The 16,275-nt window shown below is 43.5% G+C and overlaps 1 protein-coding gene across 2 annotated transcripts; it reads right to left on the bottom strand.

The window, feature by feature from the left end:
* Window positions 1-873: 873 nt before the first annotated feature.
* RSRP1 (arginine and serine rich protein 1) lies at window positions 874-12,859 on the bottom strand. 2 transcript variants are annotated; one of them, XM_073615464.1, is made up of 6 exons: window positions 12,694-12,858; window positions 12,403-12,455; window positions 8,336-8,944; window positions 6,365-6,459; window positions 3,258-3,323; window positions 874-1,853 (listed from the first exon to the last, which is right to left on the bottom strand). In XM_073615464.1, exons 1-6 carry the CDS (start codon window positions 12,747-12,749, stop codon window positions 1,692-1,694), a joined length of 1,041 nt encoding a protein of 346 aa, XP_073471565.1. In that variant the 5' UTR covers window positions 12,750-12,858; the 3' UTR covers window positions 874-1,691. The 2 variants fall into 2 exon arrangements, with proteins under 2 accessions (XP_073471565.1, XP_073471566.1); XM_073615465.1 differs by lacking the exons at window positions 874-1,853; window positions 3,258-3,323 and adding an exon at window positions 4,665-5,887 and having other exon boundaries at window positions 12,694-12,859.
* Window positions 12,860-16,275: the final 3,416 nt, after the last annotated feature.

The raw sequence follows: 16,275 nt of genomic DNA, 5'->3' as shown, positions 1-16,275 counted from the left end.
ACGCTTTAAGAATGGAGTAGGTATTTAGAGTCCTTCAGCTTAATCACAAATCTTCAGACATTTGATCCTTGTCCTGCAACTTTCCCTGACTGAACAAAATACAGAATTTACTTGTGAAAGGCAGTGGGCTCTATGGAGTCTCACGTACTTGGCCATTCTCTAACCACCTCATGTCTGCACTCTGATCCAGCACCTGCAAAATGCCCGCAGTATATATAATATAATCAGACTTTTTTTGCTAGAAAAAGAGGATTTTAACTTGTAAACACGTGTGTAGCAGCGCCTCCACACTTACCAGAGCCCCATCTCTATCCAGTGAGATCCACAACTCCCTCAGCCATAAGGGACGTTCCTCCTGGTTGGTTGAGACACAGCAGCAGCGCCATTGGCTCCCACAGCTGTCAAAGTCAGTTAGCCAATCAAGAGGGGGTGGGGCCAAACAGCAGCCCTGTGTCTGAATGGATGCACAGCTGCAACTCTGCTTGGATGCTCCATAGCAAGCTGCTTGCTGTGGGGGCACAAGAGGGAGGGGCCAGGAGCAGCAAAGAGGGACCTGAGAAGATGACCCAGGCTGCTCTATGCAAAACCACTGCACATAGGAAGCAAGAATAACTTTTTTTTTTTACAAGACTTTACAATCACTTTAAAACTATATTGAATGTGTTTAGACACCTTAGGGGCAACAAGGATCTAGTCGAGAGCCCCCCCATATAATTCACATATTAACAGGTGGTCTATGAAAATAATTACTGTCTGATGAACCCAGTAACATTACTTGTATTATGTCAGCAAGCAGCATATTGAAGAAATGCAATTCTACTCACCAATATATGCAGTTATTTTTAGTGGACACTTTGAATACATACACAAGACTTGTTTAAATCACTGTTTATTAAATGCAAACACAGAATACAAGACAATTGAATAATCTTAAAAACATGTTGAGCTACTATTCACTACTGAATTGGTACTTGAAGCACTTTACCATGAATAAATGGCAAAGGAAAAAAAAAAAAAATAAAAAATAATAAAAATACACAAAAAAACCCACCAACCCCTGCTGTATATTGCAGAAACATTTGCTCTATGGCCACTTTCACACTTGGGGCAGGAGCAGCGTTGGTGCTATTCAGCTGCTAGCAGGGCGGTTTCAACCCCCGCTAGCAGCTGAAAAGGGGTTAAAAACGCCCACAAAGCGCCGCTGCAGCGGCAGTATAGCCACACTGCCCCATTGATTTCTAGCGCCTTCACCACTCAAGATGCTGCTTGCAGGAGTTTTTCCCCATCCTGCAAGCGCACTGCTCCACTGTGAAAGACAGCAGCGGCTGTTTCAGGGCTCTTTGCAGGCGCCATTTTTTAGCGATGTAGCACCTGCAAAGCACCCCAGTGTGAAAGTGGTCTTATAAAAAAACTGCACAGGGAAAAGAAAAGTGACATGGCCAAGTATTTCTTTATGTACAAAAATTTTATATACAGTTATTTACAAGTAAAGATCCCACCTGAAAATCTTGTGTCCTTCACGAACTAGGCCAAATCTGAAAAATAAGACCCATATTAAAAAGAACCGTTGCCAAACACTGATCACTGATCAGATTAAACAAATCATTCCCATTTCCCTACCCGCTTGGTCATAAATACCCTCTATGAAAATATAATCTTTTAAAAACTGTACAAAAGTCCAGAAATACAGGCTATCGAGCCCTGCTTTTATATGCCTCTTTAGGAGATAAGCTTTTTGAGAAGGATTTAGTTTCACTGGTCACTGGACACCACAGCATGTATGGACTCCTATGGTTGGTCTCCATCTGTTCTTTGACAGCTTCCACCCTCTCTTGCGACGCAGCTCCAGAACCCTGTGAAAAAATAAAAAAGCGTTAAGCTTTATAGACTCAGTAATTGGGGCACACACTGACAGAACAGAACTGAACAGGAAAAACAAAACCAAACACACCCTTTAACAATGGAGGCTTTTTCAGGTGCTAAAGGGCTAAAAATAGCGTCTGTAAAATGCCTCCCCTGCAGGCCCAGTGTGAGAGCCCCAGTGCTTTCACACTGGAACGTTGCACTTGCAGGACATTAGAAAAAAGTCCTACAAGCCACATCTTTGGAGCAGTGAATTCACCGCTCCTCCCCATTGGAAAGAATGGGCACCGCTGTCGAAGCGCCTGCAAAGCACAGCGGCGCATTTAACCCTTTGTCTGCTATCGGGGGTTAAAAAAGCATCCCGCTAGCGACTGAAAAGTGCCGCTAAAACTAGCAACGCTTTACCGCCAACATGGAGTGGCGCCAGTGTGAATGTGGTCTTAGTATGGTGCTTCATTGATGTGGGTGCAAAGAAAAAAAAAAAAAAAAAAAATGTTCAGCCTCGGAAGGATTCACCAACTTCCTGACCAGGCCATTTTTGCAATACAGCACTGCATTGCTTTAACAGAAAATTGCGGTTGTGCGACTTTGTACCCAAACAAAATTTGTCTCCCCCCCACACAAATAGAGCTTTTTGGTGGCATTTGATCACTTTTTTTGCACTATAAAAAAAAAACAAATTTGAAAAAACAAAAAAAAAACCCCAATTACCGTATATTAATTGGTTTGCACTGAAGTTATCAAGTCTACGAAATAGGGGATAGCTTTATGGCATTTTTCTTTTACTAGTAATGGTGGTGATCTGCGATTTTTAGCGGGACTGCGACAGACAGGACACTTTTGGGACCAGTGCTATAAAAATGCACTGATTACTTTATAAATGACACTAGCAGGGAAGGTGTTAACATCAGGGGCTAACATAGGGTTAAATGTTCCCTAGGGAGGTGCTTTCTAACTGTGGGGAAGAGAGATGTTCCTAATCACTAGAGACAGACAATCTCACTCTACCCTGTTCACAGAACTGGGATCTGTTTACACTAGCAGATCCAGTTCTGCTTCTGGAGCAATAATCAAGGGTGGCCGTCGGACAGAGTCCACCGGACCCACTGATTGGGTCCCCAGCTAGCGAATGGGCGTACGTGCTCACAGATCGCCGTGTACAACGGCAGTGATCCACTCAGGAGAGCCAACCTGCTGCAGTACAACTGAGGCGGCTGGTTGAGCTGCAATAGGCATGTCACGAAAGTCGTGTGTAATGGCACATTGCAAAAAAATGGCCTGTCATTAAGGGGGTAAAAACTTCTGCTCCTTAAGTGGTTATAGATTAATTGGAAATTAGCATTTGTGACAGGGGTTTGAAACAAACTGTTTTGTACGCATATGATGATACTTACACTTGACGAACTACTGGAACTGCGTGACTTGCCACTTTGTCTATCCTCTTCTGAAGTTTTAGAGCGCTTAAAAAAAAAAAATAAAAAAGGGAAGAAGAAAAGGGGAAAACAGAAAGTACGATTACTACAAGAGAAAAAAAAAAAAAAAAAAAAAAAAAAAAACCCCTTATAAAAATTGTAGGTCTTGTCACAGGCATGAAGAAAAATAAAATTACAACAACTGCAGCATGTCCCTGTCTGCTGCCTATTGCAGTTTTGGGGAGGGCTAGCAGGTGGTAAAAACATGGCTCATCCACGCATTTTTCCACCCCCAACCACATGTCTAAATCACTAATTTTGTCTGAAAAAAAAAAAAAGGACATCCATTTATCAGCTTTTTGGGTCCAAAAAGTAAAAATCTATTTATAAATTTAACTTGTCTAGTAATTACAATATCTAAGCACAGAAAGGGGTCAGTTTTGATTAAGGCCTCATAGGACTTTTTTTTTTAAACTTTCCCATTAAAAAAAAAAAAAAGAGACCTGTTTAAAAAGAACTGCAGTCTCACATAATTTGTAATAAAAACATCTTTGACATTCTGAAGCTTCCCTTCAACCACTTTGCATATTATTTCATATATATTGCAATTCTATACTTGCCAAATATGCTACAGAAATCTCCCTCCACCGAGTCTGCCTGCAACCATTTTAACTGGGCAGCTGAAGCTGCTGCCTATTCACTTTCTGAATTTACAGACTCCAGCTCTCATTGGCCCCCTTATGACTCCCCCCCCCCCCCCCCCCGGCAAACTTACTAGAGAGCGAGCTGCAAACTGCAGCTCTAAGAAGCTGCTCCTACAAGCATTTAAAATGTTTTTTCTCTGCCTGGAAACTCCTTCATGTTAGCCAATGTGTCCATGCACAGGCAGTTTCAGGAGTCAGGCATATGAGCTTACAGGCAGAAAAGAAAAAACCCAATTCGGGTTCTCTTTTCTGCCTGTAAACTCCTGAAACCAACTGTAGTGTGCACAAACACATTGGCCAACTTGTAGGGAAGTTTCCAGGGAGAAAAGCTCAAATGCTTGATGGAACAGCTTCTTTGAACTGCAGAGTGCACAAGCTCTAGAGACAGAAGTTAAAGCTCAAACGCCTGTAAAAGCAGTTTTTTGGGCTAAAAAGGGTGCATAAGCTCTAAAGCTTTTACAGGCATCAAGTTCTTGGGCGTTCATTCCATTATGAATTAAAACTCAAGCACCAGCATTTAAGTACGTTTGGCAGCAAACTTTTTGCCCAAGCTCTGCTGCTTCTGGACACACTGAAAGGTGTTTTTTTTCCCCCCTGCCTCCAAACGCTGCTAAAACCCTATGTGTGCATGGACACATAGGCTAACATGGAGGGGTGAATATATATATATATATATATATATATATATATATATATATATATATATATAAAACCCCCACACCAACTTAACCAAGCCAGACATCCTTAGAAGCAGCTGTAAAAGACATCCAGTGTGCATGAGGCCCAAGTATAAACAAGAAAATGAATGCAATAGTTAAGTGTTAAGCCCCATTTACTTGTACTACTAAAGGTGTGCTGACTTTAGAGTGCAACTTAGATACAACTGGCTTTGACCAGGGATTAAGAGGCAACTGTTGCATTGTATAACATTCCAGTAGGACTCGTGCAACTTTTGAGGGTTAACATTCAAGTCTATGGCCCTCAAGTTGCATGAAAGTCAGACCAAAGTAGTGCATGAACTACTTTGAAGTCCCTGCAACTTCCGAGTCGCACATAAATGAATGGTTATAATTGGAAAATATGGGGGACAACTTGTCATGAGACTTTGATGTCCGAAAAGGATTACAAATAGAAAAAAAAAACCCACATCAAATCTGTCCATCTTACAGTCTCTTGTATATAGTTTATTTTGAATTTGCTAAACTAGAAAGCTCCCATTAATGTATCATTTAAACAGACCCACTTGGGAAATTGAAAAATCTTCTCCTCTAAATGCAAGTGCCAGCCAATAAAGCTCTTTTTTTTCACCATATTACAGCAACTACTGGGAGTCAAAAGAACAGAAAAATACAACCATCTGAGAACAGAACAGTAAACTTATCTGCAAGTGAAGCAGGCCTCTTCTTCCATTTATTCATAATCTGGAACATAGTTAATAAATTATGAAGGTTACCTGTACCTGGGCTTGTGAAATACCACTCTTAAGGGATTTTCAATGACCCCATAGTGTAGCAATGGAGGGGTGGGTGTGTATGCAATGCCAAACTAGAGTGAAAGTTTAAATTGTAATATACCTCCCAAAAGGAAACATTTTAAAGTGGCATTTGTTCATATAGTGGATATTGCTGACAATTTACAATGTCTTTTTTAAAATGGGGGGGACCCCACTTGTCTACCAGATGAAAGGAATTGCTTGAACCATTAAAAAAAAAAAAAAAAAAACAGACATAGGTGATGACAGGCCAAGCTATAAAAACTGGCTCTGTAAGCAAACATGGCAGCCTAAGATTGTGGGTTAAGGTAAAGTGCCAACAGTGTACTTTTCCCAGTTTAATCCCAATACCAATGTCCAAACACAACATTACCACCCGGTTCTCATCCTCAAAGGCTGGTGTTCATTATTCTTTTCTATGAAAACAGAAAAGGCATTTAAACTGAATTCTGTGATCTGAAAGGGGGGAAAGAACAGCATTACCACAGATTTTATTTAAAGCAAAAATTCTAGTCCAGCGCTTCCATTACCAGCCTCTAACACTTCAATGCATTTGTAGTGCCAGATCAGCTACTGCTGAGGTCTATACATCACCTCCTGCAATAGTTGACCCTGTACTGTTGGGCATCTTCAAATCAGGAAACCGATGCATCAGAACTGGCAAAGCAGCATTCCACTGCAGACTGTTGATTTTCAGCTTTAACCCAGTTACATCTGGACGTTTGATGTATAAAAACATAAGACACCAATATGGCAGCCATTAAAGAAAACTACTGCTTCCATGCACCCCCCAAATACCAAAACTACAAGTTAACCTGAATGGACCTTCCATATTAAACTGTCAAAGACTAATACAAGGCGCTAAACACTGAAACACCCAATTTAAAACATACCTCTATGATTTTCTTTAGGCTATCAGGTAGTTCAACCTCCTTTCCAAGGGCTTTTGAGGCATTCATTTTTGCGATTTCCAACAGCTTCAACTTTTCTGTAAAATAAAATTAAAAAAAGGTTTTAGCATGGAAAGTGAACTGATTCCTCCTCTGATTTGACACTCCAATCCACTAGTACCTGGCCATTTAAAGCTACTCTAGAAGGGTACACATGGACAGTTGGAAGAGCTAGTCATTGTGGATTTTAATGAATGCAAGATAATCAATAAGGTGGCATGTTAAGCCCATATTTGCTGGCATGCACAAGGCTTGGGGTGGGGTGGAACCCACACACCCAAGCCACCCCAAGAATGTAAAAGCATAAACAAATTAGGTCATTAAAGCTTTTGTTACAACAGTTCACATTCTTGATACGCATCTGTAGTAACATGTACTTTTATGAAAAAAGTATTCTGCTCTTTGTATTGCTTCATTTGTGTGAACTCCCTGGTAAACATGCCAGTTCCTCTGCTCTCCCCATCTCAAATTGGCCACACTAGGCATAGAAGCACATCCTTCCCAGCATGGTCAGGTCTCTAGCTATGCTGGAACTCAGTCTGCTTTCCTCCAATGATCAAACTTGTTCTGACACACCCCTGCTGCATAGCCATTCACTAGGAAGCTCAGTGTGCCATTGCTTCTCCTCCCCCAGCTCTTGCCCACCGCTTTCAGAAAATGCCCCTGAGCTCATCATTGTGAATCCATGCCATGGGGCCAATCTGAGGTGTGGAGGTGCAGGAATTGGGGCTCATCTGAGGAGTGAGTGCAGGATGTTAATTTCTCACTACTAAAGTAGTTTACAGCATTTACTTTATTAAAAAAATCCTTTTCGTGACTGAGTGCAAAGGTGACATTTTTTGGCTATAACGGCATGCTCAATTTCTTTGAAACAATTTTTTTTGGCACACTGTGCTCAAAAGGTTGCCTTCCCCTGGTTTAGAATTTTGCAGGCTTTCAACTTGTCAGGCTGCCTCCAGCTTTACCAATTAGGAACATGTATGCAGTAAGTGAACACAGAACTCCTGTTATTTCCTACTGGCTCTAAATCAGGGACTGAAGCACTGAGCTACAGGAAACATTTTTCATTAAGTCAATGACTGCATGTGTGGTTTTTTTTGTGTAAATATTTCCTTGAATCTCCCAGAACTTTTCCAACCTGCAGATGCAATCGGGAACATTTCTGCAAGAAGCAAAATGTTTAAGTTCAGTACTGTCTAAAACAGATGTGTTTACTACATCAGTTTTTCAACCAGGGTGCCTTGATGTTTCTCCAGGGGTGCCTTGGCAAAATGCCTAAAAACTGTATACAAGCCAGCGCGTGGATGAAGCTTGTCTTTTAGTTACACAGCCACAGGTTTTCATTGTGCACCATTACAACCTTCTAGCTGCTGGTGTCCCAACAACCAAAAGGCATCATTGGTTGATGAGGTGGATGTCAGTCGCCTGCCTAGCATCCTCGTTTGTCCCTCCCCCTCTATCAGCATTGGGGTCACATTAGCTGAGTGATAGAGAAAAACTGAGGGAGAAGAGAAACATTGGAATACTAGTCAGTGCCAGGTTTGTAAAAGTGTATTTGCTTTGTAAGAATAAATTCAGCTCTACTGTTGCTACCTAGTGTAAAACTAGTAGAATAATTTACATTTTTAGAAAAGCGTGCCTTGAGAATGTCCATAATTTAACAAAAAAAAAAAAAAAAAAAAAAAAAAAAAAAAAAAAAAAAAAAAAAAAAAAAAAAGTTTGAGAAACACCATTTGATCCAAAATTACAAAGTTGTAAGGAAAAGTAAATTCTGCAGTCTTTTCTTGGGCAATTGCTTCCTTGGATATATGCACTTAGGTTACACTCATACTGTATAGGATCATTTTGTTATACTTGGCACCCCTTTTATTGTAGGACCGAAGAACAAAACTTCTCCCAAAATAAATATCTTACCTTTCTCACTTAGGCGCAGTGGTGTTCTGCTGCGAGAATGGGATCTAGAACGGCTTCTCCAACTTCTGAATGTAGGAGAGTAGGGGCGCCTCGCAAAGCCATAGAATCTTCTGCTATGTGATGGAGAACGGCTTCTTGAATAGCGTCTTCCACGAAATGAACGGGACCTGCTACGTGACCTGTATCGAGGAGGAGACCTGTAATATCTTCTGTAAGCAGGTGAATATCTTCTTCTCCGGCGTGGGCTGTATGATCTGGAACGACTTCTGGAGTAGCTTCTTGAGTAGGACCTGGAGCGGCTACGAGAATACGAGCTGGAGCTTTTTCTGCCTCTTTTCTGCCTATATTTTCTATCACGGGAAGGAGATCGAGCCCTACCCCTACTACTTGACCGCGAAGAACTAGAAGTGCTGGATCCACTACTAGAGCTGCTGGAGGAACAAGACCTGCGACTGATAGAACGAGTCTTGGACCTTGATCGAGATAGCCTCTCTTTTGGTGAATTCAAGCTCAAATCATCCATAAAGTTGGTCATTTTATTTGTTTGCAGTTTACTGGATTCACTTTCAAAGCTTTGATTAAGTTTCCTCTTTTCATTGCAAACAGCATCTGTAGGTGGGGAAAACCAAAAATAAATTTTATACACGATTTTTTTTTAATCAACTTTATTGCTACCACAAAGGATACATAACATCCCTTGTAATAGCATGGGCAGAAATAGCTACTCTTTGCTAGACCCCAGACATCTTCCCTGCCCTTAAGCCTCAGAGCAAACTAAGATCAGTTTAATTTGATGCCTCCCCAAGCCAAATAATGGCTTGCTTACATCCAGCAAACCTGAAAGTTACAAAATATAATGTCACAGAGTTTTAGACCACAGAGATGATTGGGGATGTTCCAGCCCTCAATCATCTCTATGGTAAGCTGGCAGAACAGCCAGCTTTCAGTGGGGGACCTATGGCTAGCTCTGAGGGAGAAAAAAAAAAAAAAAAAAAAAAAAACCCACACACCACACAAGACACCCCCTCCCCCCCCCAATCCCAAGATGATTGCTGATGGCACCCCAAGAGTGCTTACAATGGCCAGCTTTCATTTATGTTAAAGTGGAGTTCCAGGTTTTTGTTTATTAAAAGTCAGCAGCTACAAAAAGTATAGCTGACTTTTAATAAACAGACACTTACCTGTTCCACGGTCCAGCGATGCAGCCACACAGAGCCTCGCTCCTCCCCCCTCCATTGAAACTGGGCACCATCGTGCTGCACTCTCCCAGTGGACAGGCAGTCTTCTGGGACTTATCTTCTGGGATTATTACTACTAGCTGCTATTATAGCCACTAGCAGTAATCACTGTTCTCCTGGTGGGGATATCAGGATCCCCCCCCAAACACTGACTTGGGGAATTTGAACAATTTTCTCTTTCTTTGCAGGAAAGAGAATAGCTTAGTCTGTGGCCAGCTTAATACTACCCTCTCCCAAGACGCTTTCCAAAAGGGATTCCACTGCACCTCCATCCAGAGAGGAGACACCCTTTAGCCCTGTTTCATACTATGAATTGCATAGCATTCCTATGCAATTTAAGCACATTTGCTTTGAAAGGTCACAAATCACATGGCATCACGGCTGGTTTGCCTAAGATGCCGATGTTAGGGATCCAAAGTTTACTGAAGGATCGGCTTGGGGTACGACGGAACTGGACCCCTGAACAGTATGTGTCACTATATTAAAGTGGAATTCCACCCAAAAGTGGAACTTCCACTCATCAGATTCCTCCCCCCCTCCGGTGACACAGTTGCCACCTTTCAGGGGGGAGGGGGGTACAGATACCTGTATATTACAGGTATCTGTACCCACTTCCGGCATAGATAGCCGCAGAATCTGCGGTTATTTACGCCACTTCCTGCTCCCTCCCCGCTGCCTGCTGGGAAACACACGGGTCCCCGAGGCAGCAGGGACCATCCGTATTGCGCTGCGCGACTCGCGCATGCGCAGTAGGGAACCGGGAAGTGAAGCCGCACGGCTTCACTTCCTGATTCCCTTACCGAAGATGGAGGCGGCAGCACCCGAGGACGGAGAGACGCTTCGGCCTCGGGTGCCGACATCGCGGGCACCCTGGACAGGTAAGTGTCCATGTTTTAAAAGTCAGCAGCTGCAGTATTTGTAGCTGCTGACTTTTAAAAAAAAATTTTTCGGCGGCGCTCCGCTTTTTAAAAAAAAAAAAAAAAGTCAGCAGCTACAGAATTTGTAGTTACTGTCCTAACTTTGGGGGGAGGGGGACTGAAGCTCCTCTTTAACCACTTGCCTATTGGACACTTTCACCCCCTTCCCAGGCCAATTTTCAGTTTTACAATGACAAATGCATGGTCATCCAGCACTGTACCCACATAAAATTTTTATCATTCTTTCACACAAATAGAGCTTTATCGTAGGTTGCATTTCATCACTGGATTTTGTCAATTCCAAAAATTTTGAACACATCTAGCCATCTATATCTCGCACCACACACACTTCTTAGTTGGTTAACAAAATTTGGCAAACAGGTAGTTTTTCTCCTTCACCAATATGCGCTGATGAGGTAGCACTGGTGGGCAGAGGTTAGCACCGATTATTAGTGCAGATGTCCCCTTTTCACACTAGCTGGTTACCAGCTCTCTCCTCACTCTGACTGCGTGAGTAAAGGAATACTGATAACCAGCAAGTGTGTTTACATTGCGATGGGCTGTGGTTTGACACAGCCAATTACGTGGTAAAGAGCGGCTGTCGTTGGCTTGTTACCCCGATCTGTGATAAGCAATGTCCTACAGACAAAGCTAGCCAATCGCCTTGCACCCATGAGGGAACATGCATGCGCGGCAAGAACGGGAGGGCATCATGACATCCACCCAGAACTAGAGCAGCCCCGCCCAGCTATACAGCAGGTGGAAAGGAAACCTGTTAAGCTGGTTATTTACTACCCAATCAATTTGGATCCAACCAGGGAGACCATTGCAATCAGCACTCCTCTCCCTCAGGCCCCTTTCACATTGGAGCGGGGTCGGTGGTAAAGAAAATTTGTAGTCCCTCGCACTACATAGTGGATCGGTAAACATTGTTTAGTTAGTTATTAGAATTTCTGGTCAGTCCCCCCTCCACACATAGTAAGACAATGGTGAGAAAAGGTGACTAACGCTCCCTTATAATTAACAACTTGCCGACCGCCTTCCGCATATATACACTGCGGCAGGGTGGCTCAGCTGCGCAAAACGGCCTACCTGTACGTCAGTCTGTGCATGAAATATAGTGGGCACAAGTGCACCCACGGGTCCGGCAAACTCGATGTCTGCCAGCCACCCACAAATCGCGGTAGGGATGCAGAACAGGGACAACATGGAGAGCTGCTGGTCCTTGTGATCAGGAACAGCAATCTCTGTGTTGTCCCAGTAAGCACCCCACCCAGAACACAGTTAACCCTTTGATTACCCCCTCCATTGAAAGAATTAATAATATATATATATATATATATATATATATATTTTTTTTTTTTTTTTATTTGACAGGTATCTGCACCCCCTGAAAGGTGCCAAATGATACCGGAAGGGGGGGGGGGGGGGTGTTCAGAAAAGCAGAGGTTCAATTTTTGTGTGAACCTCCGCTTTCAGTCCAACAAACAAAACCACCACTATTAACAGAAAAAAAAAAAAAAAAAAAAAAAAAAAAAAAAATTTTACATATCCTATTTTGTAGATGCAATAACTTTTGCACAAATTAAACATACCCTTATTGTAATTTTTTTTTTTTTTAAAACAAAAATTATGATGAATATTGGCCTAAACTGGTGTGTTTTTTTTTGGGGGGGGTAAATAAACAAAGACCAATTTTGAAAAAAAAAAAAAAAAAAAAAAAAAAAAAAAAACCCACTCCCCATACAAGACAATTTCATTTGGGTATACCGTCACATGAGCACATAATTGTCAGTTAAAAGTAACAGTGCTATATCGCAAAAAGATGGCCTGGTCATTAAGGGGGTAAATAATCCTTCCAGGGCTGAAGTGGTTAATACCCCCGATTACACAGTGACGAAGAAGCACTCACCCTGTATTTTGGAGCTGTAGTTCCCATTACGATCCGTGCCATCAGACGAAATCCTGAAAATAAAGAAATCATAGAGATTAATTAACAGTTCAAAACATAGCAGTGAAATAAAAGAAGTAAACGTTCCATAGAGTACACCACACGCCCTGTGAGGGATCGCAAAATGGCGGCGGAAGAGCGCGAGATGGCCGCCTAGCACAGCTGCTCCAACAGACAGCAGCGACCCTTGTATTCACACTCCATAATAATAAACACATGTACGCCCCGACATATAAACAAAGGAACCCTTACACATTGCTCGGTGTGTTTCCGTGCTCCGGCACCTCCATTTCCAGTGTACGAGTCATGGCAGAGACCTAGGACGGTATAACGAGCGCTCAGCGACAATACCAACGTGTTCTCACGTCTCCTGCTACCTTCTCTGAACTAATCTGAGAGGAAAGTTCCAGAACGGGTTATACAACTCAGCCAGGAAGGCGGGGAATACAGCTGGAGCTTCATGATTGGTGGCCTACTAATAAGCTCCGTTGCAGATTGGATGGCGGGACCTGTCAATAACCAGTGAGCTCTGTGGGAAGAGAAGGATTGTTCTAGAAACCAGTAAACTAGTTCAAACCAGTTCTCTGACGTTGCTTGCTTGTTGATTCAGTGAAGTGCAGACTTGTTGTGTTATGATGTTATATTATTTTATAAAACCGTGCAAGGCCTTTTTCACACTTGTGCGATTTTGACAAAACTTGAAGCAATTCCTGTGTAACCTTGAGGGCTATGAACCTCAAGTTGCATCAAAGTCAGACCAAAGTAATGCAGGGGCTACTTTGAAGTTGCTGTGACTTGAAGTTGCACAGATGTGATGGTACTCATTGGAAATCATGGGGTACAACTTGTCCTGCGATTTTGCAGTCCCAAGTCGCACAAGTGTGAAAGGGTCCTAAGCCTAGGTTCACATTGCTGCGATTTAGAAATTGCGTGCGTTCAGCTGAACCCAGCAATGCAGTCCAACTTTGGAGGGGGGGGCATTTGACAGACACCTCTGCGGGTTCATGCACAGATGTCTATTGAGATCACCTCCGAATTTGCCAAAAGTAGTGCAGGAACTACTTTTGGGAATCGGTGTGCTTCGCCCAAAGTCAGCACCGCACCGATTCGGTAGAATAGCGAAGATTCCACCCGTGATCCGGGACACCAAGATGTGAACAGAGCCTTATAAAGCGCTTGAGGCCTAATAAAACTAACTGACCAGTCTGAGCTCTCACTGAGGCAATTCACTAAAAAGAATAGCTAACAGGAAAAAACATGGCCGCCATTGCTAAAGCCGGGTACACACTACAGTTTTTGGGTTGCACAAAAAAAAAAAAAAAAAAAAACTGACAGCTCAGGTCGGAGCCGCTGTAGTAACCATGTGAGGTTAGTCCAGTGATCTTCCCTGATGAGCTGTTGTGTTCTGACTGGGGGATGCCCCAAACACCCCCCCCCCCCCCAGAACACTAGTGCAAGGGTAGGCAACTTTTTGAGATTTGTCTAGTGCAGGGGTAGGCAACTTTTTGAGCACAGTGTGCCGAAAAATGTTTTCAAAGAAATTGAGCGTGCCGGTTTTATAACAAAAAAATGTCAACTTCACACTCTCAATCACGGGAAGCATTTTTTATAAAGTAAATGCTGTAAACTACTTCAGTAGTGAGAAATTACCATCCTGCACTCTCACGCCTCAGATCAGCCCCAATTTCTGCAACTCCACACCTCAGATGAGCCCCAATTCCAATTCATGCACCTTCACAACTCAGATCACTGTCTCCCCCGCTCATTTGCCCCACCACTGTACTACCCTGTACATCTGCCACACCACTGTAACCCCCTTGCTCATCTGCCCCATCAATGTACCCCTTTTCTCATCTTCCCCACCACTGTACATCCCTGCACATCTGCTCCGCCGCTGTACCCCCATGCTCTTCTGTCTCACTACTGAATCACCTTCTCATCTGTCCTAACACTGAACCCATCTGCTCATCTGCCCCACCACTGTAACCCGCTTTCCCATCTGCCCCACCAATGTACCTCCTGCATATCTGTCTCACCTCTGTACCCCCCTGCTCTTCTGCCCCACCTCTGTTCCCCCTGCTCTCCTGCCCCACCACTGTAACCCCCCTCCCTTGCTCACCTGCCCCATCAATGCACCTCCTTTCACATCTGCCCCCCTGCTCTACCCCCTTGCTCTTCTGTCCCACTGCTGAACCCCCTTCTCATTTCTTCCACCACTGAACCTTCCTGCACATCTGCCCCACCGTTGTACCCTCTTGCTCTTTTGTTCTACCTCTGAACCCCTCCTGCTCATCTTCCCCACCCAGTACCCTCCTGCTCATCTATGATACGCATGATATGCAGAGTGGTAAAGGAAGCAGAGATGACACACATCTACCTGTCCTGGCACACTCATCCTGCTGATCCAACTCTCACATCCATCCCACGTGCTTGTATGTGATGTATGGGATGTATGGGATGTATGGGATGTATGGGATGTCACATACAAGCATATGGAATGGATGTGCAATGATGAGTTCAGGTCAGGGGCATTTTCTGAAAGCAGTGGGCCTCTTTGCAGGACCATAAGTTGGGCCCTGCAGCTGAGAAAGTGTTTGGGTGTGATTTTCATTGCGCTGAATACTGTCTGGCTTAAAAGGGACACAGAGTGCAGGGGTTCAGTAGTAAGTGACACAAAGGTTCAGAAATAATTTCAACAAAGTTCCCAGAAGCTCAACAGTAATTCCACAAACTCACCTGATTGTGGTTTTGTCAATTTTTCCCATCTTTTACAATTTGTGGGGGCACAGTGCCTCCCCCTCAGTGCAGGTGCGGTGTCGGGGCATTCAAGAAAAGAAGGAGCCAGGAGCACCGCTGGGGGACCCCAGAAGAGGAGGATCGGGGCCCCTCTGTGCAAAACCCTTGCACAGAGCATGTAAGTATGACATGTTTGTTATTTATGTAGCAAAGTCTTTAGCCTCTTCCAGTCTAATGCCCTGTACACACGGTCGGACTTTGTTCGGACATTCCGACAACAAAATCCTAGGATTTTTTCCGACGGATGTTGGCTCAAACTTGTCTTGCATACACACGGTCACACAAAGTTGTCGGAAAATCCGATCGTTCTAAACGCGGTGACGTAAAACACGTACGTCGGGACTATAAACGGGGCAGTGGCCAATAGCTTTCATCTCTTTATTTATTCTGAGCATGCGTGGCACTTTGTCCGTCGAATTTGTGTACACACGATCGGAATTTCCAACAACGGATTTTGTTGTCGGAAAATTTTATATCCTGCTCTCAAACTTTGTGTGTCGGAAAATCCGATGGAAAATGTGTGATGGAGCCCACACACGGTCGGAATTTCTGACAACAAGGTCCTATCACACATTTTCCGTCGGAAAATCCGACCGTGTGTACGGGGCATAATGAGGACCTCTAAGGCCAAAGATAGCTGACATCCTTCTGTAAGTAGTGGGTTGTGAGGCATAGTGGGTGCAAGGTGTAAGTTATTGGGCGCCAGACACTTCTTGAATGCAAAAGAAATGTTTATTTCTTTTACAGTCTTTCTTTTATGAGAGAAAGAGGGTTAGGGCCAGGACACCCTTAAGCAGTTGCAATTTCAATTGGCAGACTCCGAGATTTCAATAGGAGGAAAGCCGTACAGGGAAAGGCCCCAGCAAGACCCCACATCTGCACACGCAGCAATGCTGTCTCCTATGGCAACAGTCTTTAACAGTTCCTAACACAAATCATAACAGTCCTCTCAGCTTCACCACAACTTCTACTTGTAGTATTTTAGCCCTTTGAGCTCCTGGTCTCTCACTGGGCCCTCTGAATCACCGACTCTGAATC

This window comes from Aquarana catesbeiana, linkage group LG02 (assembly GCF_042186555.1).
Source record: "Aquarana catesbeiana isolate 2022-GZ linkage group LG02, ASM4218655v1, whole genome shotgun sequence".
Classification (NCBI taxonomy): domain Eukaryota; kingdom Metazoa; phylum Chordata; class Amphibia; order Anura; family Ranidae; genus Aquarana; species Aquarana catesbeiana.
The sequence above is the reverse complement of the archived record's forward strand: the minus strand, read 5'-3'. Positions and strand labels throughout refer to the sequence as shown.

Coding starts and splice junctions, on each gene's coding strand:
- RSRP1 (XM_073615464.1), bottom strand. CDS start 12,749: ATGACTCGTACACTGGAAATGGAGGTGCCGGAGCACGGAAACACACCG. Junction 8,945..12,402: donor CTACAGCTCCAAAATACAGG/GTGAGTGCTTCT, acceptor CCCCACCTACAG/ATGCTGTTTGCAATGAAAAG. Junction 1,854..3,257: donor GTTCCAGTAGTTCGTCAAGT/GTAAGTATCATC, acceptor ATTTTTTCACAG/GGTTCTGGAGCTGCGTCGCA.